This window comes from Arvicanthis niloticus, chromosome 21 (assembly GCF_011762505.2).
Source record: "Arvicanthis niloticus isolate mArvNil1 chromosome 21, mArvNil1.pat.X, whole genome shotgun sequence".
Lineage (NCBI taxonomy): Eukaryota > Metazoa > Chordata > Mammalia > Rodentia > Muridae > Arvicanthis > Arvicanthis niloticus.
In genome coordinates this window covers 13,078,399-13,105,578 of record NC_047678.1, presented here as the reverse complement: position 1 = coordinate 13,105,578, position 27,180 = coordinate 13,078,399, and the positions used below count along the sequence as shown (strand labels likewise).

Sequence of the window (27,180 nt, the reverse complement as noted above, 5' to 3'; positions counted from 1 at the left end):
AAAACTGTAGGCAAGGGCACAGTGAAAGCACAGAACTCCATCACTTTGTAGGTAGAGGGGGTTTAACGGGGAATCAAACTGCCAGGTATGTCTCTAGGAGTTTTGAGAATAAGGCTTCTGAGCCAGAACAGCCTGGGAGTTAGAGCAGGGCACAGGGACAAAGCAATCCCGACAGCCTAGGAACAAGATGGGGACTTTGGTCATTTGCAGGTTTGTTTGGGTTAATCAGGAACTAGAGGACCAGTTAGTGAGTGAACAAGGGAAGTAATCCTTTTCCTGTCAAGTAAAATGAGGCCCTTTACCAGAGTCTAGAATTCATAGCAATCTAAGGAATGCTGACTTTAGATTTTTGGTTATCTACTAGCAATCCTATGTCGGGGCAATTGAACTAAGAAACGAGAGCTACTGCAGCAGAAATTTTGGTTTCTCAAGAGGCAGGGAGATCAGCCTCTCCAGGACTGAACCCCAAACCCTTTATCGATAGCCTCTTTATTGTTACACAAAAGGCACCTTTAACAGATCAATTCCACAAACTAAAACTTATCTGATCTAGGTGTTGTCTTGAAAGAAGAACCATCACCTTAAGCAATTCTCAGCCATAGGGAATTTCCTGGTTTGCCAGGCATGTCTACAGACTAAGTTAGGAAAAATCTCTGAAAATATTTCAAAAGAACAACCTCGTAAAATCTCAGCTAACAATCACTTACAAAATGCCTGATTGATTATTCTAGAAATGTTAGAATACAGGAGCTAAACATTTCATGAGAAAGTAATTGTATATATTTATATGAGATACACATGAAAATATGTGTATATATGGTATTGTATTATATCAAATTATATTATATTATTGTTATAAATATTGGTATGAACAGTATAGAAGTAGGTTTACATAACTATGTTGATTTTTCTAAAGACAGAAATACATTTACTGTTTCTTATTAATAACTATATTGAATAACAGTTAACCCTAAGGTAAATGAACTTTTTAAAAGGTTTTAAATGGGGAGTATTTGTAAAATAATATCAACTCCTTTGTGTAAAGCATAATTACATTACATTTAGTATGTAGTTTTATATTAAATTACAATAATACTTGTTTCCCCCAAAATGGGAAATGAATGAAAGACAAAGTCAAAGCATTTTTCATAGATAAGATCATTTCTGTGTGTATAAATTCACATTTTTTTCACAAATTCACAGTGAAAACCTTAACAATGTATAAAAACAAATACATGACAGAATTATAGAAAATAAACTCTAATTTGAGAGCACAATTGTACAACAGGGCCTATGGCCATCACAGGTTAATAGATACGAAGTTATTTCAGGAAAGGAAAAGAAGCCATGGTGTGTTCCTTTTGCTTCCTTGGTTTCCACTGAGCGTTCATCAGTATGTAGTCCTTACACCTCAAGAGAAATTTCAGGAAACTACTACCATACTCCTGATCTTTGTTCCTCATTTCCGGTTCTTTCAAAAAACATGAAATCCTGAATAAAAAGAAGAAAGAAAAGAATTTTCAACAACAAAACAGAGAACAGATCCCAGATACAAAGGGAACTTATAAAAACTAAGCACCATAAGAACAGTGGGCAGCTATTGCTATGTAAGGTCTGCATTTCTCTTGGCATTTTAAGGGCAATCAATTACATCCTTCTCCCTTTCCTCTGCTCTGTACCAGTCTGATTAACACCTGACAAATTCTCTGGATACTGCTTTTTCATATTCCCCCTAAAATCTTGCTTCCTGAACTTCTGCTAGTCCTTTCTAGTAATTTAATGTTTCTGGTTACAGGAGTTCCAGATTCAGAGATTTGACTTGGGGATGGTGGAGCCTTCTCAGTTGGAAACCTTGACAGGGGAGCTGACTTGTGATTTGTTTTGAAAATCAGTTATGTCAAATGATGTTTTGTTGGGGCACACAGGTGAAAGGATGTTTTGATATAGAAAACACTTGAAAGGACCCTTAATGAAGGAGTAGAGATGACCCCACAGACTGTGGGAAACGACACTGAGATTGGTTTGTCTTGCTCCACCTCACTATTCTTCCAACATGTACTGGTTCGCTTTCCATAGCCTTATTGAGCTCAACTTGTGGTAATGCCACCATTGGGAGAAACTTGCCCAAGAATTGCTCCTGAGAGTCCTGGGGCCTTGCCTCAGGCAGTTTCTTTAGGCTGCTGTTTTGTCTGGTATCTGCCTATCTAGAGGTAGTCTGCAGCTGCTGAGTTGTATTTGGTGTTTACTATGGAACTGAACTGCTGCCAAAGAAGATTGAGCTTGTCCCCCCACCCCCCAAAATATTGCTGAACAATTCCACTTCCCTCATATCCTAATAACTTTTCTCTTCCACTACTACAGCTGGGTGGTGGGCTAGAGGAGAGGTTGAACCCATTAAAAGTAGGTTGCAAAAAATGTATGCCTACAGGGAGCTCCTGGGCCCTGGGTCGGCAATTCTCTTCTGAACAAGTTTACTGTCTATTAAATCTTATACATTTGATTTCTTTGATCTCTTGTTTTCCTTTTTCCCTTCTATCATCCCATTTGCTAATCGCTTAGTTTGAACAATCACAGTGCTGCTCCCTTTCAACCCAATTACCACAGAGTCACCAAGATTTATCTTTGTAAACTTGGATTTCCAACAGTTCTGCCTAATCCTAAAGGAGCAAGTTACCTAAATTCCTAATGACCTAGGTCTGTGGCCTAAAAATGCTGCCAAACTTCCCCAAAACAACAATTTCCCATCTTAGAATCACTCCAGGCCTCAAGACCTTTGGCTTATGGGCATACACAATCCCCGTAATCAAATGTACTAGACTGTGTCAGAGTGTCATGTTAAATGGTATTTCAGACGTGGTTGAATGGTGAGCACTGATAGAAGCAACTGCTCATTGCACAAGGCATCTTGGAGCATACAGTTTGGTGAATGGTTTCAGAATGACTGCAGGAAGTCACTGACAAGGAAACTTAACAGGGACAGACTCACTATGAGGAAACAAGCTCCAAGCATCACGGCTTTCATCTTCACATCCAGGTCTAGTGGGAACTGGATCCCGAAGTTGTCTGCATCTGTGAAGGCCTCTCTCACAAAACCAGACCACTGCTTGGAGATCTTGCCAACCACCGATTCTTCATCTAGAGATTTGAGCTGCGTAGCAAAAATAAAGTCATAAGCATTTCTCAAAACTAAATGGCAAACGTAACCTTCAAAGTTATAGTTCAAAAAAACAAATATTTGCCTTAAATTACATAAACTGATAAGCATCAAGAGATTAAACTATTCATTGTATGCAGACAAAACTAAGGTTCTCTGGTTTTTGCTAAGACAGATAACATAAATTCTCGTTCTTAATGCAAAATAAATTTAATAGAAAAAAACTTTTAAATGTTTTACTGATACATTGTCTGGAGCCATTAGAAAGATGATAAATGCAATTGCTGTTCAAATACTTCTTCAAGAATCTTAGCAGAGGCTCACTGCCACTCATGGGATAGTGGGTGGTACAAGCTCCTGAACTACAAAAGCTCAGAGAGGCCTAAAGACCAGCTGGTTAGTGGAAGGATACAACAGGAAGCTCCATGGGAGGCTGCCAGGTCAGAGATCAGGTAGGGATGGAAAACTAGTAGGGTATAGAGAGTACAAGAAGAAAGACATGCCAAGTCAAGACTTCCAATGTGAAAAGATTCTGATTGGGGGGGGGGGGGGGGCTGTAGAAGGAAACGTCAGGCAGTAGAACAGTAGAACAGAACAGGCCCAAACTAAAGCCACTCCATAGAGGACACATGGATGCTTCCTGAGGTATGAACACATAGGCTTGTGATCCAGGAGAAGGTGTATCCTGTTCAAACCTGCGAAGGTCACCAAAGGTGGGAACAGCCTCCTTTAGAGCCCTTGCTCCAGGCAGAATCCACCAAGTGAACAAGGGACATTAAAGTTATTCACAGATGATGTGGCTGGAGGAGGATGGTACCTCAATGTGTTGACGTCTCCCTCTAACATGAACGAAGAGTCACAGGATACTGCTCATAGAGTAGTCCTTGCATTCCACACCCAGGCTAGGCACAGTACACTTTCTGTTCCTTTAGGATCAGGTTTTATTGGGTGTCTAATTTGATGATAGGGTGTGACGGAGGATTTGAGTGTTTATCATGGCCAACTGGCTTAGCCTGCATGTACATCCTGTGTGCAGTATCACTCAACAAGATGCTGTGGTCACAGTCCTAGGACACACTTTGCTTGAACAGATAGGAGGTCACTGCATGGTCTAAGTTAGAGCCAGCTACATTAGCTTCATCAATGCCCAGAAACTGAGCTGACCTAATGGCCATAATGTGAACACAGTGCTGTCTGTTTGAAGTCATGAACCATTATAGTTGCTTCGGATAGCATCTCTAAAACAAATCCTCTTTTGTAGTAGCCGAATATTTTATGTGCAATACCTGTCATTTAAGCTTTTATCATCATTTATCAAAGGCCATATGAGCTAAGACTCATAGAGGACAGGAGATGCAGACCAGACTGAGCAAAGTGTCAAGTGTCAATTCACAGGTTTACCATTCTTACAATCCTGATATGGTACTGATTTAATAAATCAGGAAAACTAAAATGTTTTTTTTTTTTTTTAAGACACTGATAGAAAAATATGATAATACTCTATGAGGAAAGTTAAGGGAATGGGTATCTCTCTCAAAAGATCTTAGTCTCTGTTTATCCTTCCCTTGATGAAGTGAGTTAAACAGTGCCAGGTCTTGAGATGAACAGAGATAAAGGCTGCACAGGTCATGTGACTGCTTTAGGCTATGGTGTAAAGGCATCTTGATCACTGCAGTGAGAGAGCACAAGGTCACACTTCCATGACTGACCCCTAATAACAAGACTTCTATGATGGACCTTGTGGAGGGTATACAGGAAGATGACTCACACCCAGGCAGGATGAAGCAGTTCAGCCTGAGGTTAGCTCACACTACTAAAAATGGGATGTAATTTACATCCCATAAAGTTTTATCTGGAACCTTCTACTATATATTTTCAAGCCATTGTTTACTGTGGGTGATGGAAGCTACGAAAAGTAAACCTTTGAAAAGATGAGAATTTAAAGCTTAATCATATTGAAACTGTCATTAATAAGGCATAATGATCTGCATATGGATTCTCAGCATCCACATAAAAAGATGTCATATAAATAAATATCTTGTGTTCGGCCTCTTCTAGGGAAAGTATATACCACAGTTTTAGTCAAAACTCTAAAAGTGCACACTTTCCTCAGCATAGCTGGAGCTTGTAATGCAGAACAAGAGAAAACAGACGAGCCAAGGAAGCCTACATCAGTGGCTTGGTAACTTTTCTATTGAAAACGTCCAATATGGATATAAACATACAGAAGTTAGTCTGTTTGTGCATATCACATGTGCGTAGGTGTTTATTGATGTGAATATCAGCATGCCTTAGTGTGAAATGCAAGCCTTTAGATAGTGGTTTACTGCTGAGACCTTATTTTTGAGACAGGGTCTCTCACTTGCTGATGCAGCAAGGCTGTAAGCCCCAGGCAGCCTTTTGTCTCCATTCCCCAGTACTGGAAGACAGATGGACATTTGCCTCTATGCCATGGTTTTTCATGGATGCTGGGAATCCAAATGTAGTATACCTGTACAGTGAGCACTTTGTCAACCGAGCCAACTCTTCACCCAAACATACAAAGATTTTACGTACTAATTGTTTTTTAAATTTTCTTTCCTCTTTTTTTCCCCATTACAGACCTCTGCCTTTTTATCTACACTGACGTTTAATCAGAGCACTCATTAATCATTAACCAGATGAACAAACATCTGTTCACACTGTTTAGGTAACGCAATAATAACATCCTATAGGGATATGTTCTTTTCATGTCAAAAAAAAAAAAAAAAAAAAAAAACAACCCACATCCTGTAGACATTATGATAAACTTCTTACCTCAAAGTCAATGTCTGAACAGCAGCTACACACAACACATGGACCGACAACTTTTAGAACATCTTCCTTCTTCTCATTTTGGAGAGTGAACTTTGGAAGACATGGGTGCCAGGTCTGAGTCACATAACCTACTGGCACCCCAGGAGGAGCTTGGATTTCTATCTACAAAAGCAAGAGTGCGTATTTAATGCAACCATAGCCATGCCATCCAGGTTTAATCCATGCTTCAAATCCCTTGCTGCTATGGGAACTTCACACTGACCTCCTGGAGGCAGCAGGGGAAGCAGCAGCTACTGCATCTCAGGGGTCTCTCCAGAGTCATGACTTCTCGGCCCAGATTATCCAGGATCCTCAAGGTAAAAGGTCTAGACGCTCCACAGCAGTTTCGAGTACAGCAGTCCGTATCTTCCACCGCAAAGTAAACTCTCTGCCCGAGGCTGTTCTTGATTTCATATTTGTTATTTGTTTCAAAGCCTGTTAAGACTGAAAACATGCAGGACAAATCACACTCACTGCTTTGTGAGGAACAGTGATTCTCTCCTCAGGTAGCAGTGGGATGGTGTGCCTGAGTCTACAGGGAACAGTAGAAAATGAGAGACAGGCAGTGAGTGCACAGATGATCTGGCCTCAAGAAATAACAGTGGGAAAGGAGGAAGAATATTTAGGTAAGAAGGAATGAAGTCCATATGGGAGACCTCGAAAGAGAGCAAGCTGCGTCTTCAACTCCATGGACTCTGTCACAAGAGGGCTTCAGTGTCTCGGGTGATACGCTGCTAAGGGGAAAGGATAAACTTCCAGTCATCTGGCAGAGGTTTGCTTTATGGCTTAGAGAGTGACGGTTATATTTATATTCTATGAATTGAATCAACGCTTTGGGATTTGTTATACACACACACACATATACGCTCAAACACACACACACACCCTTTCTTCATCACTTGAGCAAAAGGAATGGGTGTTCTTCTTCTAAAAGTACGGATGTGAAAAAGGAGAGTGAAAAATGAAAGTGAATCTGAACAGGGCCTTGGGCCCAGACATCCGTGGTTTTTTTTTTTTTTGTTTTTTTTTTTATCTAATTATCAAAAATAGATAATTCAAGATGGAAGAGAGGTTTTAGACAAGAGGCTCTTAGCAGCTGTGTCTTCACATCACAGCCTACAAGGTTTATGACATCACAGGCCAACAGTGTGGTACCCAGAGAGTTTCAAAAGAGGGGTCTTGATATATTGACTCCCACACTGGGATCCTCTCTTTTTGTTCAGCCAGGAAGACAGAATAAAAGTCCTTCCTACTCTATAGCCTCTGATACTAGAGTTACTGTTCTTCAGAGACTGTCCAAAATCATGAGGAACTATTTAAAATTTGCAGAAGCTCAAAGTACCCCACGCCATCTGCCATGGGGTTCTTCGCCATGATGAACAGTGAAGTGCCTTCGGTGGGGCTGAGACAGTGTGAGCTCTGCTGTCATGGCAACTTCCTTTCTTTCAACACTTGACTGTCATTCAACTGATTTTTACAGGACAATTATTATTTAATCTGTTGCTGTTTTAATATCTTAACCTCAGAAATTTTGGCCTTATTCATGAAAACTAAAAATATTTTTACAGTCTCTAATTTTCCTTGTGATTACTAAAAAATAAGTAAATAAGTAAATAACATGTGAAAATACCAAAACAATTTTATATGTACATCTTTCTTGTATATTGAGATTTGAATATAGGAAACTCATTGAGAGCTACTGTACATCCAAAATGTAAAACCTGAATAATTTCATTATCTTTGTGCTACACATAATATAAAAAAGTAAATAAAAATTATTTTTGTAAAATAAGAAACTTAAAAATATCCCATTTTTTTTTAAAAAGCTAAATATTGAAAAATAGTGTACTTTAGAATTACTTATATTTCGTGATTTATATGTAATTCTACAGTATCTTAAAGCCTGTAGATCTAAGAGAAGCTATATTGAAGGACTGCAGCATTAGGAAGGTTGAGAACCACTGCTGTGAGCTCCTGGCTGACTACTGTGGGAAAGGCAGCTGACAGGCCTTTATCTGTATTAGTTGCTTCTATTTCTACAAATACTATCAACACTACAGATACGCACCTTCCAGAAGTTCAATTTGCTGATGAACCAGAATCTGATCAATCTGTTACAGACAAAAAGAGAACACGTGCTTAAAATCAGTTACCAACATTTCATATTTAATTTGTTTTTCATTTAAAAGATAAGATTTGTAAAAATGGCAAAACATTTGTGGAAAGGATGCATCTACAAGATAACATTTTGGTCAAATAAGATTGATTTGAAACAAATTACTTCAATTGATTTATTAAAGCTTTTTAGTGCTGCAAGATTGAAAGACATCGTGAGTGACTGATATCACTTGCAGTACGGATACATTCTTTTCTGGTATATAAAGAATGCTAATTTTATTACAATCTATTTTAAAGTTATTTCATGATCGAATAACTTTCTCTGACCTACCTTTGAGTACCTTTAAGTTCACACAGAGTATCTACCGGGATGCTCGAATGATTGACAACTGGATGGTTATCACAGCCTGTTTATTTATATGTTCATCGACTGACTATGCTTACTGCTCCCAGTTCACCTAATGTCTTTCATCAAACAAATGTTAAAGTCATGCTTCTGTAACTCATTACCATGTAGTACAGCATATTCTTGGCCTTTTTTCTTTACTTGTAGGGTTTTAGAAAACTTCCTCATTCAAAGGCCAGAAGTAATAAGAATAAATATGAGCTTTATTGGTGCTAAAAATAGAAGATATATTTTGAGGACATGCATTAAGGTCAAAATGAAAAAAAAAAAAAAAAAAAAAAAAAAAAAAAAACCACTGAGTTTAGTACCAAAGTCCAGGTTAGAAAACTATGGGGAAAATATGTATTATTTCTTGTACAGTATTTTTTCTTCTGAGAAACATGATAATTATAACGCCTGCACATCAGAGAATTTTCTATAATGATTAAGTAAGATAATACATGAACCGATTAGGAACCTGAATTGAAAATAGTGCTAATAACTATTATTGCTTGATAAATTCAAAACTACAGAAAACACAAGTACTTTGCACGTTAGTATTTTTCTTAAAAGGTGAACCTTACCTAAAAGAATTAGAAGTATCTGCTAGTAGAAAATGTTATTTTATTTCAGATTTTTGTGACTTTTTTTTTTGTTGTTGTTTTTTTGTTTTTTGGGTTTTTTTTTTTTTTTTTTTTTGTCTGATACTCCACCCTAAAAACTTGAAACATGTATTTGGTTTTTTTGTTTTTTTTTTTCTTTTGACGAGTAGTTTGTGCATTTACACTTGCCTGAGTTAGGTATTCCAGCCCTGGTGGACAGTTCAGTGGAGGAGGAGGTGGTGCTGGCATCCATGGGGTCCCTTCAGGCCCCCCTGCATGATTGTATGCTGGCTGATTTTGGACAGGAAAACCACTTGGGCCACCACCTGCATAACTTCCCGGTGGGACTGGGTAGCCAGGTTGGGGCCCTGGATAGGGACCCTGCTGTCCTTGGTAGCCAGCCTGTGGTATGGGGTAAGCAGCATGTTCTGGGGGTCCTGGAATAAAGGCAAGAGAAACAACTGATAATTGCACAGAAAAATCACTTCATTAGAAGTATCCCAATTATCTACACACTGAGTTCTCATCTCAGAAATCCTACAGATACAAGATCTATATGATGCTGTGACATTTTATATGCCAGAAAATAGGTTCTAATAATTGAGACTGAGAAAGAAAACAAGTTCTGTACTAGAGCTGAGACATAAACCTCCTGACATTTGGTGATCGAATACTCAAAATGAAGGGCCTGAGCAAAGGACCACAAACAGAGAGCACAATTCTAGAATTTCAGAAAGACCTGGGGAAGAGATTTCTTTGTCTTCCTGAGGGAGAACTGGGAATATATGGTCCATTGTTTATCTGCTTGAGCTCAGGAGGATGGTCCCTTGGGTGGAAGGGGTGTAATTATACGTTACCCAGCAAGGACAATAGGTTCCAGGAAAGAACTGTTTAACGTAAACATTATCGGGCCACTGCTGAGAAATCCTAGTATATAATTAAAGACAAATTATTCTTTCTAGTACATAGCAGATCTTGTTTGGCAAGAGTTTTAATCTTTTTAATTTTAATATTCCTCTGCAGTTTTGACCACTAAAAAAAATATGACAGATATCACCTCCATTTTTTTAATGTTACAGATTTAAATTTTACAATTTAGCTCCATAGAAGCTCTAAAAAATACAATTGATTAACCAAGGAATATAAAAATTATGAGACAAATTATTTTTGTATTATCATTTTGTAGTATTAAAATAATTAAATAAGTCCCAGTTGCAAGTTCCCTCTACCTTCCCCAAAGATTGGGGTTTCTGAATTATAGATAGATAGATAAATAGATGGATAGATAGATAGATAGATAGATATGTCTTAAACAGCTCAATAGCTGAGCCATTTCCTAACCTCCATGTGGTCAATCCATTTCCCACTGATAATCCTGAGTTATCATTTATTAAATTCTACATTCTATCTTGGCTGTCCTGGATTGAACAGGGCCACCATGCTCTGGGCCTCATTCCCTGGCTCCTTCATTTTATATCATTTTATGTGTATGGGGCTTTTGGGGTGTGTGTGTGTGTGTGTGTGTGTGTGTGTGTGCGTGCGCGCGGGTGCATACATAGTACCTCTGACATTCAGAAGAGGGCATCAGATCCCCTGAGTTGGCTTTACAGACCATTGTGAGCCACAATGTGGATGCAGCAAGTCAAACCCCAGTCTTCTGCAAAGGTAGCAAGTGCTCTTAACCACTAAGTCAACTCTCCAGCCCCATGGAAACTCTTAAATAATTAACAGCTAGAGAACAGGAGGGAATTAATACCCCTGTGTTTCATATACTCTATGAAGGAATGATTGCCGTGAGCTTCTTAAGTGTATCTACAGAGTAGCTAAGACACAGAAATGGAATATATATTCAATTTTGATATTGTGCTATGTGCATCAATGATTTCACATTGAGACATGCAAAGGTTAATATTTAGAATCCACGATTGATAAATAGAAGACTTCTGACAAAATTCATGTCTCCAACCTTCAACAAGGTTTAGAAAAATTGCTATAGCTCAGAAAGCTATTTAATTGCCTTCATAATTTCTGTCATAGCAAAAGGTTATTAAGGGTAAATATATGGGAGACTCTCATATAGAATTCAGGAGTACAAGCAGAACTGACTCAAGAGAGCCACAGTCTAACAAACATTTGTGCTGATATGAAAGAGAAAATGTATGAGCAAAATGGTGGCAAGGAAGGTGGCTGCTTCATGTGGATTACTTCATGCTGATACCTAAAGCATGAGAAAGGAGGCCCTCAATGTGAAGAAGGCCTGATGAGAGATGTTATAGATGGAATAAACTAGAATGTCAAAACCCTCTCTATGACAAAAGACGAAGACCAGTGTACCACCTACTTCAAGTTAACTATGAGGCAAAGTGAAACATTCTTTACCTCTCTGCCTTACATTTTTTTAACTCGGTGGGGAACTGACCCAACACCAGTTCCTTAGGAACTCAGAGCAGAGGTTTTCAAACCTTGTCTTCATAGTGGAAGCACCTGGTAAATGCCCCTGACACTCAGGTCTGCTAGTGTGCTTGTCCTGATGCATGTAAGGTAGCTGACGACTTCAAGTTAAAGTCTTGGGGCTTAGCCAGAGCGTACTCTTTTATTATAAACATCTGGAGAAGATCTAGGATCTACAGAGGAGTTTCTAAGACACTCTGTTTAGCAAAGAGAACAGAATGCATACCACCCTTCTGCCCAACCAGAATACCTTGATACTAATACCCAGACTGTTTTCTGAAGATATGGATAGCCTGCTACTGGAAAACCTGCGAAAGCCATTTATATGGGCATTTGCAAAGGTCAGGTAATCCTGACAATTGCATTTGTTAAATTAAAAATCTCTCAATTAATTTATGCATTGGTTCAAAATAAGACAAAATAACAATGATCATCATAATTACAACATAAAGGCTTTTCCTTCTTCCTTTTTTGAGTTGTGGGATGGAACTTAGGTTCTCACACATGCAAGGTAAACATTCTACACATTTGCTTTATCTAAGCCTTATTTGATTGGGAGTCAGGCTTTTGCAAAATGTTTGGCTGGCCTTGAACCTACCTGTTGGGAGCTGACTTTAGTAGAAAGCGGCTAGATCAACTTTACAGCCATCTGGAACCATATACCCTGATGAAAGACTTGGTTGTCAAAAGCCTATAACAGCTGAGCACACTCTGATAAATATATTGTTTATCCCACATAGCTTGTTTTGCTGTTTAGTGACCTCAGCTGTATGGTGCATGTGGTAAAGTGTTTTCACCTGTGTTCTCCTGCTTGTGTATATAAATACCTCAGAATTCCCTTCAATAAAAGAGACTTGATCACACCCTGTCTTGTCTCCATTCTTCTCGTCTCCTGCCCCTGCAGCCCCACTCTTTCTCTTGACCAGAGCACTTAGCCCCAAAGCGTTGAGGAAGAGTACGGGTGCCAACACCTACCATCTTCTTGCTTCCTATGCTCTGGGTTTATAGACCCACATCTCTAGGTTTGGCTAAGAATAAAGCTGTCTTATCATATATGTCTATCATATATGCTACCAAGTGAAAACAAAAACCCTAGGTTGCTTCCAGTGCTAAGAAGTCCCTTCATTTGTCTGTTACTTTACAATTAATTCCAAGTCCTCTATGACTCAAAAACACCCATGGAAAACTTTTCAAATTCTAAGGACTTGATCTCAGTCTTCATAACAGACAAGCAGCTGACAAAATTAACTCCCGGTTGTGTGTTTTAAGTGAAACATTGTTGTGCCATATAAACATACTGCTGATTTTAGAGTTCTTTACAACCTTTCCTGCCCTCTATAAAAAAATATTTTTGTGAAGGCTGGAGAGATGATTCAGTGGTTAAGAGCACAGACTGCTCTTCCAGGGGACCTGGGTTCAATTCTCAGCACCCACATGGCAGCTCATGACTCTGTAATTCCAAGACCTGGCACTCTCACACAGACATGTAGGCAAGACACCAATGCATATAAAATATAAATACATTGTAAAAATACTTCTATGGAAACCATGGAACAAAAGAAAATCAAAAGGAGTAAAGCTGCCAAAATTCCTTTAATGCAATTTCATGAAACAGAATTACTAAAATGAAGACACGTGTGCCAGGACCCCTTTCTTTCTCTCCCTTCCAATTGTCAATTGGTTAGTGTTATTTTTCTTCTGCAATAAGTATTGTACCTTGGAAAGCTGCTGGTGGATACGGAGGAGCATACCCAGCTGGTAAATATGTTCCTGGTTGAGGAGCTTCAGTTTGCTTGCCTGCAATCCAGAAAGAGATATGTGCATGTCAACATAAATGAGATGTTTCAGGAAGAGGAGGACACAGTACCGAGAAAATGTGTGATGCTAAACTGAGCCAGGCAAAGTACACTCAACACAGAGTTCTGCTTGTAGAGGAGCCAATATGAAGAAGACTTTTGTCCTAAACATACTATTAAAATTGATTCATACAGTTTAAAGAATTGTATGTATTTTAAGTTTTGAAATTTAGCATATGTAGCTTAGAAAAAGCATTGACCTATCAGAAAACTATCACTCAAAGATATTTTATTTTACTTTTATGTATACATATGTATATATAACTATATGAATATAATGAGCAAAAAAATGATTGTGCCACAGAGGTCAACTGAATTTCTCTAAGCTGAACAAATTGCTAGCATGTTTAAAATAGTCTACCCAAAATTTCATTTCAATGGCTTTGATTTTGTTTTATGAAAATTTATGTTGCTACAAAAGTCATTAAGAAATAAATGATCTAGCCTGAAAGGTGTAGAATGTGTAGATTATGGTGAGAGATGTATATTTTTATCATCTCAACAGAGATGAAAGAGAAAAAATTCTCAGAGAAAATCATTTAACTAGTATTATTTCCAAAGATATGTAATGCTTTTCCTTGCAGAATCTAAAATTTAATAAGGCAAAATCTTTTACTGTAGACTTAATAAATGTTATTTTAAAATTTTCTTGAGAGGGAATAAAGAATAAGAAAAATGCAATTCATATTATTAAATCCTAAAGGATGTGTATGTTGTAAAACACATCATCAAAGTAAACATCTGAACATTTTTCAGAATGAATTGATATCAAAAATGTTATTCTTTAATTAGTATGACTAGAATAATCACCATACACATAAAAGGTGCCCAAAAAAGCCCATATTCTTTGGATATGATATAGTATGCGCTGCACAATTCATGTATCTGTAAACCTAACATATATCACTTTCTCTGTGGCTTTCTTGTTATTAAGTAAATGGTTCCATGGATATTTGTGTCTACTTCTCTGTGCTGGAATACTAAATAAGATAATGAAGACAATACTATAACAATGAATCAGAAGAGCAATCTCAGTAACGGAAGGAAGCATTACAATCAAGTGATGCCTTAATAGATGATATAGATAAACAGATGATAAGGAAGAAAAGTAAATATCTGTCATAAACTACTTACCATGCTTTTCCATGATTTAAACCTTTCTGAAAAGAAAGAATATCTGGAGTTAGTTCATTATCTACAAATTTATAGGAGAAATGTGACTGCTGCAATGTGTTCACAAACTATCCAGGCACAGGGCTGGTTCATCCTTCTGATTCATCTAGTCTCGGCTAATCTACTTATGCAAATGTTTGGGCTTGATCCTCATGCCTATACTCTTGTTCTCTAAACAGTACCTTAACAGATGCATCAAATTAAAAGACAAACAAATCTTGGTCTAGAGATAGGTGCTATCCCTTATTTAATATGTATGTTAAATGACCCTCAGGTTTTTATCTGCACCATTTATATTTTTAAGACTTATTTATTTTTATTATATGTGTTTGAGTGGTTTTTTATTTGATATTTTATTTATTTACATTTCAGATGCCATCCCCCTTCCCCATTCTCCCCACCCATTAATCCCCTATGCCATCCCTCCTCCTCCTTTTTGCCTTTGTTGTTGTTGTTTGAGACAGGGTTTCTCTGTGTAGTCCTGGCTGTCCTGGAACTCACTCTGTGAGAAACTCAGAAATCCGCCTGCCTCCCAAGTGCTGGGATTAAAGGCGTGCGCCACCACCGCCTGGCTTTTTTGCTTTTATACTGTTTAAGTTACATGCCAAGTATTAAGGTCAGTTCTAGGTTGAGGAACTAGCAATATAATAGATGCAAATAGTCCAGGAACAAGCAAGACAATAAACCCAGATAATCAAAGAACAAGCAGACAATAAACAGAGTCCTGTGATCACAGGACTCTGTTTATTTCTAAGGGCATATCAGGATGATCAAAATATCTGAGCATACTTCCCTGTCCTAGCCCAAAGTCATTTTCATGCCTGAAGCCTACTTCTTTGTTCCAGCCTAATATTTAGATTCCTGCCTGGAATTTCTTCTTTGTTCTAGCCTAGGATTTAGATTTCTGCTTGAAATTACTTCTTTGTTTCAGCCCAATGTCAGATTTCTGCATGCAGTCTATTTCCTTGTCCTTGGCCTATGTCAGATTACTTCCAAGCAGCCCATTTCTTGTCCTTGGCCAGTGACAGATTCCTGCCAGGCAGCCCCAAAAGCTCTCCACATCTTCCCCCTTTTATTGCATAAACCAGACTGAGCCTGTCTTAGGTCGTTCTGACAAGAAAGTTTTTTTTTTTTTTTTTTTTTTTTCCCATCATTATCATAAGCAATGCATTTCTGTCTTAGGTTGGTAAGGCTCTGTGTAGAATATTACCTGTCCTTGGCTTGCCAGCCTGTTAAATTAATAACTCTGTCTGGGGGTCCAGTATCAGTTTAAAGTCACGTACTTTGGCTGCCAGTCTGTTGATGTAGTTAGAGACAAGCTTTAACAGGATGGGCAGGAATAAAAGTATTCCCAGGACAAGAAGGGCTAGCCTGATCAAGCTATATATGCCATTCCTGAGGTTTGACTAAAATAGAAATACTGACCTTAGGCCATGAATTAACTTTATTGGCATTATCTGCAGCATCAAAGCTCAACAGAGCAGCATTCTTTAAATTCATAATCTCACTATGCAAAGTCAACACACTCAGAGAGGTGTTAGGATTATGCCAGATACCCTACAGGTGTCTTTAAGCTTTTTTCTAATTATAATGACAATCATTATATATTTTAGAAGTAACACTGCTCCAATGATATTTGTCATGACACTTGAGATGGGTCCTAACTCTTGAACCTTCAGGTAATTTGAATAGGTTATAGAGCATCAGCCATTGTTCCAGATACCTATGTAAATCCTTTTGTATACTCAATACATTAGTAACTTTTTTTTTTGCTAGGTGTTTAACAAAAATAGTTGTTTTAACTCCTTGTGTCAATGTCATTGCAGAAGCAGTGGTACTAGCAATTAATGAAATTAAAGCTGTTATACCAGCAATAATGAAGCCTGCTTACCCTCTTGCTTCTGCTTAAATCCCAACTCACTTCTTCCAGCACATTTAAGCTTTTTTCAGCGAATCAAGGTTTTCTAATTCTAATACAAACAAAAGCTGGTTAATAGACCCCCGTAACAGACATGCCAGGTTTCAACACACTTAACACAATCGGAAATTATACAGTCAATGCAACTTACAATGAATATTGTAGAAGAGACAAAGCCAATTTTAGCTTGACAATTAAAAGAGCCTTAAAACATGCACTAACCCTTGTTTGAAATCCAGATCCTGTCCCAATTTTATCTCCTGTTATAACATAATAGTGAACTACAGCTAACTTCCAAATATGTCTCTGAAAATGTCCAGATCCAGCCTTCCAAGTGTAGACTGTTATTTCCAATATTGGATTGATTTCTAGACCAGTAAATGATTGAATCCTATTAGCTGGTTTAAGAAAAATACAAGAGATATTATAATTTCTCTTTTGATTCTCTGTCCCATGTGTTTGGGTGATTTTACTTGCAAGTATGTATATATGTATGTGCAGTGTGAGCCTGCTGCATGAGGAGGCCAGTAGTAGGCTCTCCATGCTCTGGAACTGAAGTTACCAGTGGCTAGAAGGCATCATGTAGGTGTTGAGACCCAGAGGTTGGTCCTCTGCAAGATCCTCAAGCATTTTAACCACTGTGTCATCTCTCCAGCCACATGTTCCTTATTTCATAAACTTAGCTTACAAAGGTCTATGACCTCAACTAAACAAGAACTTTAAGGGACTGTAAATTTCTGTTATTTTTCATCTCATATCCAATCAAACAACTTTATATTTCTTACATCTGGTAAACAGTGCCCAGAGCTAGAAAAAAAAAAAAAATCTTTTCATAGTTACTGAGTTCCAATTATAAAAGACCAGAATCTCTCCCTAACTCATCCAATGTTCAAGATAAACCAGCTCAACAGTTCAAACTTTGAATATTTTTTAATTAAAACATTTTTTTCTTTCCACTGTGGTATACATGCAAGCATATACTACCTACATGTAAACATACATATACACATGCATGCATACCACAAACAGTGAAAAAATGTGTACATGTGTATATATGTGGATACTGTATGTTTGCATAGGTATACATGGGCTATAGTTAGATAACTGAAACTGACCCTGGTATCTTCCTTAATTGTATTTTACCTTAAGTATTGAGGTAGGTTTTCCACTGAACCCAGAGCTTGCCAATCCCTCCTTGTCTATCTAGCCAGCTTGACTATGAAAATCTTTGTTTACAAATCTTCCTTCTTAGGATGTGGAAAGAGGGGAATTCCTAAGCCATGTCAGGTGGACCTTAAGAATGTGGTGGTATTAGATTCTGTATGCATAATGTGACCAACTGAGAAGACACTGGGTTTGTTTGTCTTGGGGGCTAAAGAACATTTCCTCCTTGCACAGAAATCCCCAAACTGTGCTCATGTGTCTCTCCTTGATGTTTTCTTATTACTCTGCTCCATGATTTTGAGTCTTTATCTATGTTCCTGAGGAGAAGCACCCATTAGAAAAAACTGCTGCAGAACAAAATGTGGGATCTCCTTCCCATGGAGGGTTTACAATGTCTCAAGCTTTACAATGCCATGTGTGGGATCTAGAGCAAAATATTAGGTTGCCACTAAGCCTGTGCATGTGCCACTTAAAATAGCCCTGTGTGTAATGAATGAAGGCATTTACCACATGACTGCCTACCCAGACTGCTCTCCTTCGCTGTAGAAATGATTCTCTCTGCCTTCTTCAACCTTAGTGGGGCTTTGTCAGCACACACGTCGCCCGGCTTTAAAAATAACTTGCAATTGTGTTCCCAGCTGAAGCATGTCACTCACTGTTTTAACCTGATGATTTTTAAAATGTTTTCTGCCCTTGTTTTTCTGTTTAAGTTTCGGGAGGTTTTTTTTTATGAAAAAGAAAATGACATTTATGATGTGCCCAAAGGGAGGAAAGTTTGTAATAAACATATATAAACTGCACCAAAGATTTGCAATTACCCAGAACAAGTGAGAAACTTCAAGAAATACCCTGATTATTTTCCTCTTTGTAACTATATTACGTGATACATTTATGGAAAATTGTGGCACCCTATACATATTAAATGAAAGTATATGTAAATACAGTTATATGTAATTTCTGGGTTTTGTTATTACCACCACAAATACCCATTTCCTTTCTAGTTTTTAATTAACACCTTAAATTAAGAAATGCTTACTTTTAAGTGTGTATGAGGCATGTAAGTATTTGTCTATGTATGTTTGCATGTGTGTAGACATGGAGTGAGGTTTAGAGAACCAAAACTGACATCTGGCATCTTCCTCAATTGTGCTTCAGTTTCTTCATTTACTGTGACTGGGACTCTCACTAAACCTGAAGCTGACCAACTCTAGCTAGTCTATCTAGTGAGATTGACTATTACTGGGGCCATGGTCTCTACTTCCTGCAAGCTGGGATTGCTGGCAGTGGCCATAACTGTTGGGCTTCTATGTGGAATTCTGGTAATTGCCACCTCCAACCTTCAGGTTTGCACAAGTACTTTATCCACTGAGCCATCTCTTCAGTTCTTTTCTGAGTTTTCTCTTAATTGTAAAACATTCCCACCTGGAACAGGGAGGCACCATGAGGGGATTATCTTCATGTCTTCAGGATTCAGACATGATTCAGTCTTTTGCAATCTTGAAATTTCTATTGCTTTTAAAAGCATCTTGGAGAATTAGAACATTATTTGTGCCTAGAGAATAAGTAGGTTGAGGCTATTTAACCTGACTTTACCTGTTAGTGCATACATAAGAACACATGCCTGCCTGTAAATCACCCAATGCACAGGTTAAACCAGTTCACGTTTCCCTTCACAGTCCAAACGTCAACACATGGCTCTATACAACTCAGCAAGGCCCTACTGCTTTAAAACCATCATTAGAATATCGAAGAGCTGAACAATTGAATAAGAGATTCATGGTGGGTAAAGGAAAAAAAAATTGCAATGGGAAAAGTGTCAAGGCAAAATCGTGGTAGTAAGTCACATATCAACTCATTTCCAGGTACTTTTGGTTGTGTTTCAGCTACAAATCAAATAATTTCTAGGTACTTTTTAGTTACATTTTTAGGTAGGCTTTGTACTTTTGGAAAGGTTTAGTAAATACTTACAAGGAAACACTATTTTATCTGTCAAATTCTGGGTTCAGTAATCGTCAAACTGAGGCAGATGAATATGCAAACATATTTCCACCAATGGTTCAATGCATTTCCACAATGCTTCAAGGCATTGGTGAGCATTTAGGGAAACAGAACCCTGTGACTGTGCGCTTGTACCAGAAATACACTGCTTACACATGCGAAGTCCTCGGAAACAGAAAGCTTCCTTCTCAAAATCTGCATCAGTATTTCATGATCACAAAATGCAAACAAGCTTAAACTTTGAATGAAACATGGGCAGGCTTTGAATGAAAATAGATTATACACCAATTCGAAAGCACCGAAAACATGGTTGTCAAATGTTCTACAAAAATGAGAAGCATGGGCAGTGGTGGTGCACGCCTTTAATCCCAGCACTTGGGAGGCAGACCTAGGATTTCTGAGTTCGAGGCCAACCTGGTCTACAGAGTGAGTTCCAGGACAGCCTAAGGCTACACAGAGAAACCCTGTACCCTGTCTCAAAAAAAAAAAGAGAAGTAAATTTAAAGAAGCAAAAATACATCTCAAAACCCAATTACCCTTACTGGAGTTTCTGTATGATTTCAAAAATGCCCTTCAGGGAAGTCCAATGATTTTACATTGAGGTGTTTTTTTTGTTTTTTTTGTTTTTTGTTTTTGTTTTTTGTTTTTTTTTGCTTACTTATAAATGAAGCCCTTGAATTCACTGAGCCAAGGTTGTTGTTTACTGCTTCTCAGTTCACTAACTGGATGAATTATGGCAGCTCATTTCCATATTTTCATATTATTATCTCTGGTTCAATGAAAAAAAGAAAAAGGTTTCCAAATTTCTAACAAATGAAATTTGTTAGCATGTATTTTAAAAGGGCCGGCTCTCGGTTACGTAAGACAGCCAAGCTTAGGGTTCCAGATTATGCTTGGGGTCAATCGTTTAGTGGCTAGGTAAGTTGTTTTGTTTTGTTTTGTTTTTTCCCAAAAAGATGTAATTTGAAAAATACAAACACTTGTTAACACACATTAACTAAACATGGTTTCATTGAGCTCTATTTATTTAAAGCTGTACTACAGTAGTGTGTTGTATACACGCAGGCGTATATGCTTATATAAATATTTCCTGAAGAAATATTCACTTTATGAACACCCTGTGTTTTCAAGGGGGTATGCATGGATACCACAGAGTCCACTCTGTCTACACTATCTGCATAGCATATACACTGTCTACAATGTATATATAGATGGCAAAAAAGTCGATAAGTCAATACTATAGACTATACAAAGCTGAATACAAATACTTCAAATAGTAAATCTGTAGACCCAGGACTAATAAGAAAACTAAGTATATTGCAAAGAATATTGAAAGTGCTGTGAGTAAAAATGTTGATATTAGGAAGGTTTATAGGGGCTCAGATTTATACAGCAGTGGTTGCAGTGCCATCAAGACAGGTACAAGTCACAAAGAAAAGTATTTATCATAAGCCAGGCCACGGAGCTATGGCTGTGGGTATGTTCAGTGGGCACTACAAACAGGTTACAAACAAGTCGAGGCCCTGAAGCTCACCTCATTCAGGGGGAAGGAACAATCTTCACAGCAGAGGAGGGAGAGGTCATGTTGCTCTGCCTTGAATCAGGGACTCTATGAACACTCTATTTCTTTATGTCTGTTCATTATTCAAAGCGGCACGATTGTTGTAGGTATCCAGGTAGAAAGCTCTGTTGTTAGGAAAACTCAGGAAGGAAACGGCCCCGCCCCTCCGCCCTTCCCCCCCCCCCCCCGCCTCCGCCCCCAGGTGCATAGTGCTTTTTATTTAGCTCCAACTGCTAAGCCGCTAAACCGGAAGAAAGTATAATTGTTTGTCTTGGAATGGGGAGGTGGCCAAACCCAACTTCCAGGAATAAGATTACAGAAGTCAAGTCACACAGGAACCAGAGGGAGAGTTGTAGGCATGGGGGCTGTGCCGAGTATTTCGTATAATAAAAGCTAGTTTTCACATTTCCACTTGGTTCTCTGTCCAGTTTATATTAACTCATGCAACAGTGACAACTCTTTTTGTTGTTTTGGTTGGTTTTCCTTTTTTGTTTGTTTGTTTTGTTTCTCTCCAGACAGGGTTTCTCTTGTGTGGCCCTAGCTGTCCTGGAACTTGCTCTATTAGACAAAGAACTCAGAAATATGTCTGCCTCTTACTCCCAAGGGATGGCACTTTTTAAAGTGGCTTAAATCTTTAAGTCTTTTACTGTTAACAATTTCAGGGAAGAGATGAATATACATGACGAAACCCTGTCAGAGTCCAAGGTATGTAACAGAAAATGTAATGTTCACCTAGTGGTCTTACCCACTCTGACCTTTACCCCCTTATATTCCCTACTTTTGTATTTAGAACGCGATGTATACTTTGTGTTCTAGCCACAATCGCAAAGAACACCTGGGTTAAAGAGCTAGCAGGCTTTTTGAACGATTTCTTTTCTCCGCACCCCCCCCCCCTTCCCTTTCCTGCAATGGGATCCAACTTGGGCTTTGCGCGCGTTTTAAAAGTGTGCTACAAGTGAGCCCAGCTTCCACACTGCTTCAGGGCTGCTCTAGGCTGTGAAGCAGTGTGCTAAACTGATCCCGTGGGAACTAGCGAAGAAGTGTCACGAGTTTGGATCGCTGAGCAGCGGCAGGGACAGCAGGGCTACTGGCTGAGTTCCCTCCCCATTTCCGGAGGGTCACGAGCCCAAGTCTCGGCCATTTCTCCCAGTCTCCAAACCATAACCTCTGCCGCCTGAGCAAACCGCCCCCAGCCCTTGCTCCTGCTCGCCCTCCACCTACCCTCACCCCCGCGCCCCATCACCGTACCCCGCTTCTGTACGCGCGCACAGACCGACAGCTCTGTTGTCCTGGACCGCACAGAATGCGGGTCTCACCTGAGGCTCCTTCTGCTCTGAAGTCCGCAAGGTGGACCGCTGGCTCCTGGCAGTCGTGAGTCCCAACCCCTTGCTAGTGGCGCAGCTGTAGCCCAGCTTTCCCTAAAGCCTCGCAGAGGGACTCACTCTGGATGAGCTCTGCCTGGACTCCAGAATCCCCCAGCTGCGCCCAGAGGCCAGGCAGGGCAGTCCATCTTACACGCCCCGCCCACGGGCAACGCAAAAGGAAGTGGGATTTTGATGGCTTTGGAAGGGAAGGCTATTCATCACCTGGGGTGTGGCTTCTTCTAGGCACTTTCTTTACACTACTGACCTCAACCATTCTGTGGGGGAAATCGGGCTTCCTCAAAACGACTTTCCTGCTTTGCACACTTTCCTAAGTGGTAATATCAATTACCACATCTGTTCCATCCGTCCTGTTTGCACTCTCAAGTTTGTTGAACTCTTTCTCTAGCTGCGTTTTTCTCCTATTTAAAAAAAAAATCCTGTGGCTTTTGTATAACCGTTGGGTGTCTTTTGCTGTTAGCAGTCTTTACGTTGTTTTTACTCCAGTCGGGGGGGGGGGGGGGGGAAGCACCATCCTTAACTGGAAAACATTCAGATTTGTTTTGAAACTGTAGCTCCCTCACCAGAAAAATCAGCATTTGCTTTGTGTAGTAAAATGGTGCTTCTCAAATTACAGCCTGAGAGGAATCGTCCAGCTGAAACTGCATTTGAAGGTCCTGCCTTTAAAGTTTCTGATTAGCCGGGCAGTGGTGGCGCACGCCTTTAATCCCAGCACTTGGGAGGCAGAGGCAGGTGGATTTCTGAGTTCGAGGCCAGCCTGGTCTACAGAGTGAGTTCCAGGAAACCCTGTCTTGAAAAAGTTTCCGATTTAGTATGCCTGGTGTGGACTTTTCTAAGAAATTTCCCTATGACATGAACAGGCTACGTTTTATGATGGTACTCTTGGGGGATGTGGGGTTATGAAAGAATGATGAAAGGGTTACAAGGTGAATTTTGATTAGAGAGCTCTCTCTTCTTTCCCTGTGATTGGAACATTTCTAAGTATATTCAACTAAAGATCTGGGGAGCATCTCGGAAGGGGCTCACTAACTTGTATATGTGTATATATTCCTGGACACACGTAAATACCAGTGTGCACAGAATAGTGTGCACAGAATATATTGTCCTTCCATAGAAAGCAATGGTGCATGGGAAAGTGAACCTCACATATAAAAAGAGTCTGAGATCGAGCGTGGCGATGCTCAGGAAGTGAACCCGGATCCTAACACAGCTCAACGTGGTTTGTGACTTGTAACTTCAACTGGCTTGCTATTGGGAACTCAGGATACTTATCTTTACTCTTTACCCGATTTCATACTTGGACCAAACAAGGATCTTCACTACCCTCTCTTTGCATAAATGGGATCACTTCATTTGAATTGTATAGTAATGACTATTTCGGAGTCGGTTTTCTTAGTCTGTTTGGTTTTTTTTTGTTTTGGTTTGGTTTTGTTTTGGTTTTTTTTGTTTTTGTTTTTTTGTTTTGTTTTTTTGTTTTGTTTTTTTTCATTTTATTTTATTTACATTTAAGATGCCATCCCCTTTCCCCATTTCCCCTCCCCAGAAAACCCCTGTCCCATGCCCCCCTTTCCTTTTTGCTTTTATACAATTTTTTTTTAATGTTAATCAAAGGATTTATAAGTTTGGTAATGCTCAATCAGAAGGGTAATCCAATACCCAACCTAGATATAAAGACTATCTTTGACTGGTGGAGACCTGTGAACATCTGCCTCCATGCCCCCTCTCTCTTTCTCTCTCTCATCACCTAGCTTCACCTCTCCTTCATCTTCTCTCCTTACTCCATCTCTTCCTCTCAGTACTCCTTCCCACTTAGCTCCTCCTACATATCACTCTTCCTGTTAAAGTAAAACTTTTCTCTCAAAATACAGTTAGAGCATACTTATTCCTAATTGTACCAGTGAGGTATAAGATAGTTCTAATACCCAGTCCATCATTTTGTTGACTAACCAGAACCTCTGTCATCTCTTCTAACTAAAACACTTACTTTTGATCCTGGCTTTTTTTTTTTTTTTTTTTTTTTTTTTTTTGGCTTTATAATGAATGTCAGCTGAAAACTATCTACTCAGATCTTTTCTCTCAAAGTAAATAGCCAGGATTGGCTATGACACTATGGGTCTTCAACCCCGTCAGAAATCCAGAATGACTGAGTTAACTGAAGTTATAGGAAGCACTAAACATAGCTTCTAAAACTTAGCCAATTTATAGAGACCTCTGAACACCTGAGAAGCCCCTATACTACCGAATGTTCGAGCATCAAATCTTCAGCCTTCTGGCCCAGAGTCATCTGACAGACCTTAGTGATGCAGGATTATTAAGGGCTGATTACTCTGTCTGGGCAGATATAATCAGTCGACTATTCTGCATGTGTGTCCTCTTCAGGACAGTAGTTAGTCTGTAGATGGAAAGAGGCAATTCTTGCCTAGTGGCTGTCACCACACAACTGGCATAACTCCAAGGATGCTCAATTTCTTCTTAGAATCCACAACAGGAAGCTGTCAGGAGCAGACAGGTCTCTAATCAGAATGGACATTTATATAAATTTTTGTAGCGTCAATTCTATGGACTTCTGACATTTTGAAAACCAACTATCCATGTAAGGTCACCTGGACTGTTGTCTGTTCACTCCTCTTGGCTATTTCTAAATAAAATATGGTTAACCTTCTAACAATTAACTCAAAGCCATAAATTTGCTATAGTCCCTTAACTCATAGGTTAACCATCCCAAATCAGTTAAAAAAGTTAAGGAAGGACTGGGTCTAGGCCTTGTATTCCTAAATGTGTTATACAAGCACATTGCCCATGAGAGTATCAATATTCATCTCACTTTTATATTAATAAGGAGCTCGTACCAATGAAAACCTTAAATTTGAAATCAAGTCTGTTTGTTTTAACTTAAGCAGTTGAAGTTTATTTATATGTCGAACCTTGTAGAGCTGAAAACATTAGGGCAGCCTGTATAAGCAAGTCTTCCTACTGCTTTCACCTCTGCTGCGTTTCCTAGGCTAACTTCTGTTACCAGTAGCTCCAAGACTGTCCTGGCCACAGGGGAATAAGTGAGATAGGGCTTCATGGGTAGTGGATCACTTTGTATTTGGGGGTGGGGGTGGGGGTGGGGGTGGAGGAGTGTGTGTATGTATGTGTGTGTGTGTGTGTGTGTGTGTGTGTGGTGATGGGGGGTGTGCTGCTGCTTCCTAGCAGTATGCTAAGCCCCAGCCTGTGTAATCTTTCCAGGTTGAGGCTTTCAACGCATGGTCCATACACAAAGGAAGAGAAAGGTCTTAGCCACCCAGAGAGGTCTGGGGAGCCAAGAAAGGAGCTGGTAACATCTATCACTTCTATTCACCTCCCTTAGTCTGAATTAGGTTAAAGAGATTCATAACTTGCAAAACAAGCTTGGAAATGCAGGGCAGAGCCTTCCCAGAAAGAGAAAGAACGGAATTTCCTATTGACGGAAAAAAAAAAAAAAAAAAAAAAAAAGTACTCTCATTAGGGAATTCCCACTAAATTTAAAACAGAAGGCTCTCAAATAAATGAGCAGCGAAGCTTTTAAGCCTATCTATTATTTATAAATCTTAGGTCTTTTTTACTTAACGGAAATATTTCCTGACATTTGTAATAAAACAACAACAACAACAACAAAGCAACTCCGAATAAGCTATATATTGAATCCAAAGCTTTTCAGGCCCCCTTTGCAAAATAGAAAGTTGACATTTTAAAATAATAATGTATAGACTAAGAAACAGACACAAGGCTGTTGCTTCCAAGTCAGGAATGTAAAAATTAGAGGATGCGCTTTCATTGTTCTTCCAGTATCTTATTGCAGATGGTTAGACCTCATGTAAAGCAGAAAGATCTCTCCATTCTAAACTACCGTCTCAAATTCTCTCCTATCCAGTGCTACGATCAGTTCTTCAATCAGAAAAGGCTCACGTTGATAACTAAGTATCTGGACAATATGTTACAGCTACTAGCATTATCTAATTTAACCTGGAGAAGGTGAAATGGAGTTATTGGGTCTAGGGACTTGTAAAGAAGACGTTCTGTTTTTATTGTGGAAGGTAGAAGGTGTTATCTAATCTTAAGTACAGGAAAGACACTGTTAGGTTCTTGTTTATAAAGACTAGGTTAGGTGAAGAGTGATTTGTAGAATGAGAGAAACAAGCACAGAGGAGTTTACTTTATTGACATTTTAAGACCAAAACAGTGGAATGAAAAACTGAGATACCGAAACAATGCTTAGTAATTTTGAAAAAAGAAGAGTGGGCAAACGCGAATATAATCAAAGCACATTATGTGTATATGTGAAAATGTCACAGTGAAATGTCACCTTGTAAAATTAATACACCCTGATAAAAAGGAATAATGTTTTTTAGTAACTAAATAGATTCAGAGAGGAAAAAGAGAATTGTCACAGGAAGTTCCTACCTTGAACAATGGACCATGTTCTCATTCAGAAAACACTACAAAGGAGATTTAGAAAAGAGCTAGGTAGACCTAATTTACAATCTTGTAGCCATGTCAAAGTGAGGACAACTTCATTCTTAAGATACTCCTGGTCACCTTTTTTTTTTTTGAGTGAGGAG

At 39.0% G+C, this 27,180-nt stretch overlaps 1 protein-coding gene across 7 annotated transcripts; it reads right to left on the bottom strand.

Annotated features, from left to right (window-relative positions):
* Positions 1–417: 417 nt before the first annotated feature.
* Positions 418–22,746, bottom strand: LOC117693821 (phospholipid scramblase 1). 7 transcript variants are annotated; one of them, XM_076917432.1, is made up of 11 exons: positions 22,532–22,746; positions 21,189–21,340; positions 16,466–16,544; positions 14,536–14,561; positions 13,262–13,342; positions 9,284–9,531; positions 8,058–8,100; positions 6,213–6,433; positions 5,951–6,112; positions 2,987–3,148; positions 418–1,491 (listed from the first exon to the last, which is right to left on the bottom strand). In XM_076917432.1, the coding sequence occupies exons 4-11, from the start codon at positions 14,546–14,548 to the stop codon at positions 1,435–1,437; spliced, it is 987 nt and encodes a 328-aa protein (XP_076773547.1). In that variant the 5' UTR covers positions 14,549–14,561; positions 16,466–16,544; positions 21,189–21,340; positions 22,532–22,746; the 3' UTR covers positions 418–1,434. The 7 variants fall into 7 exon arrangements, with proteins under 7 accessions (XP_076773547.1, XP_076773548.1, XP_034340478.1 ...); XM_076917433.1 differs by having other exon boundaries at positions 21,189–21,288; XM_034484587.2 differs by lacking the exon at positions 16,466–16,544.
* Positions 22,747–27,180: the final 4,434 nt, after the last annotated feature.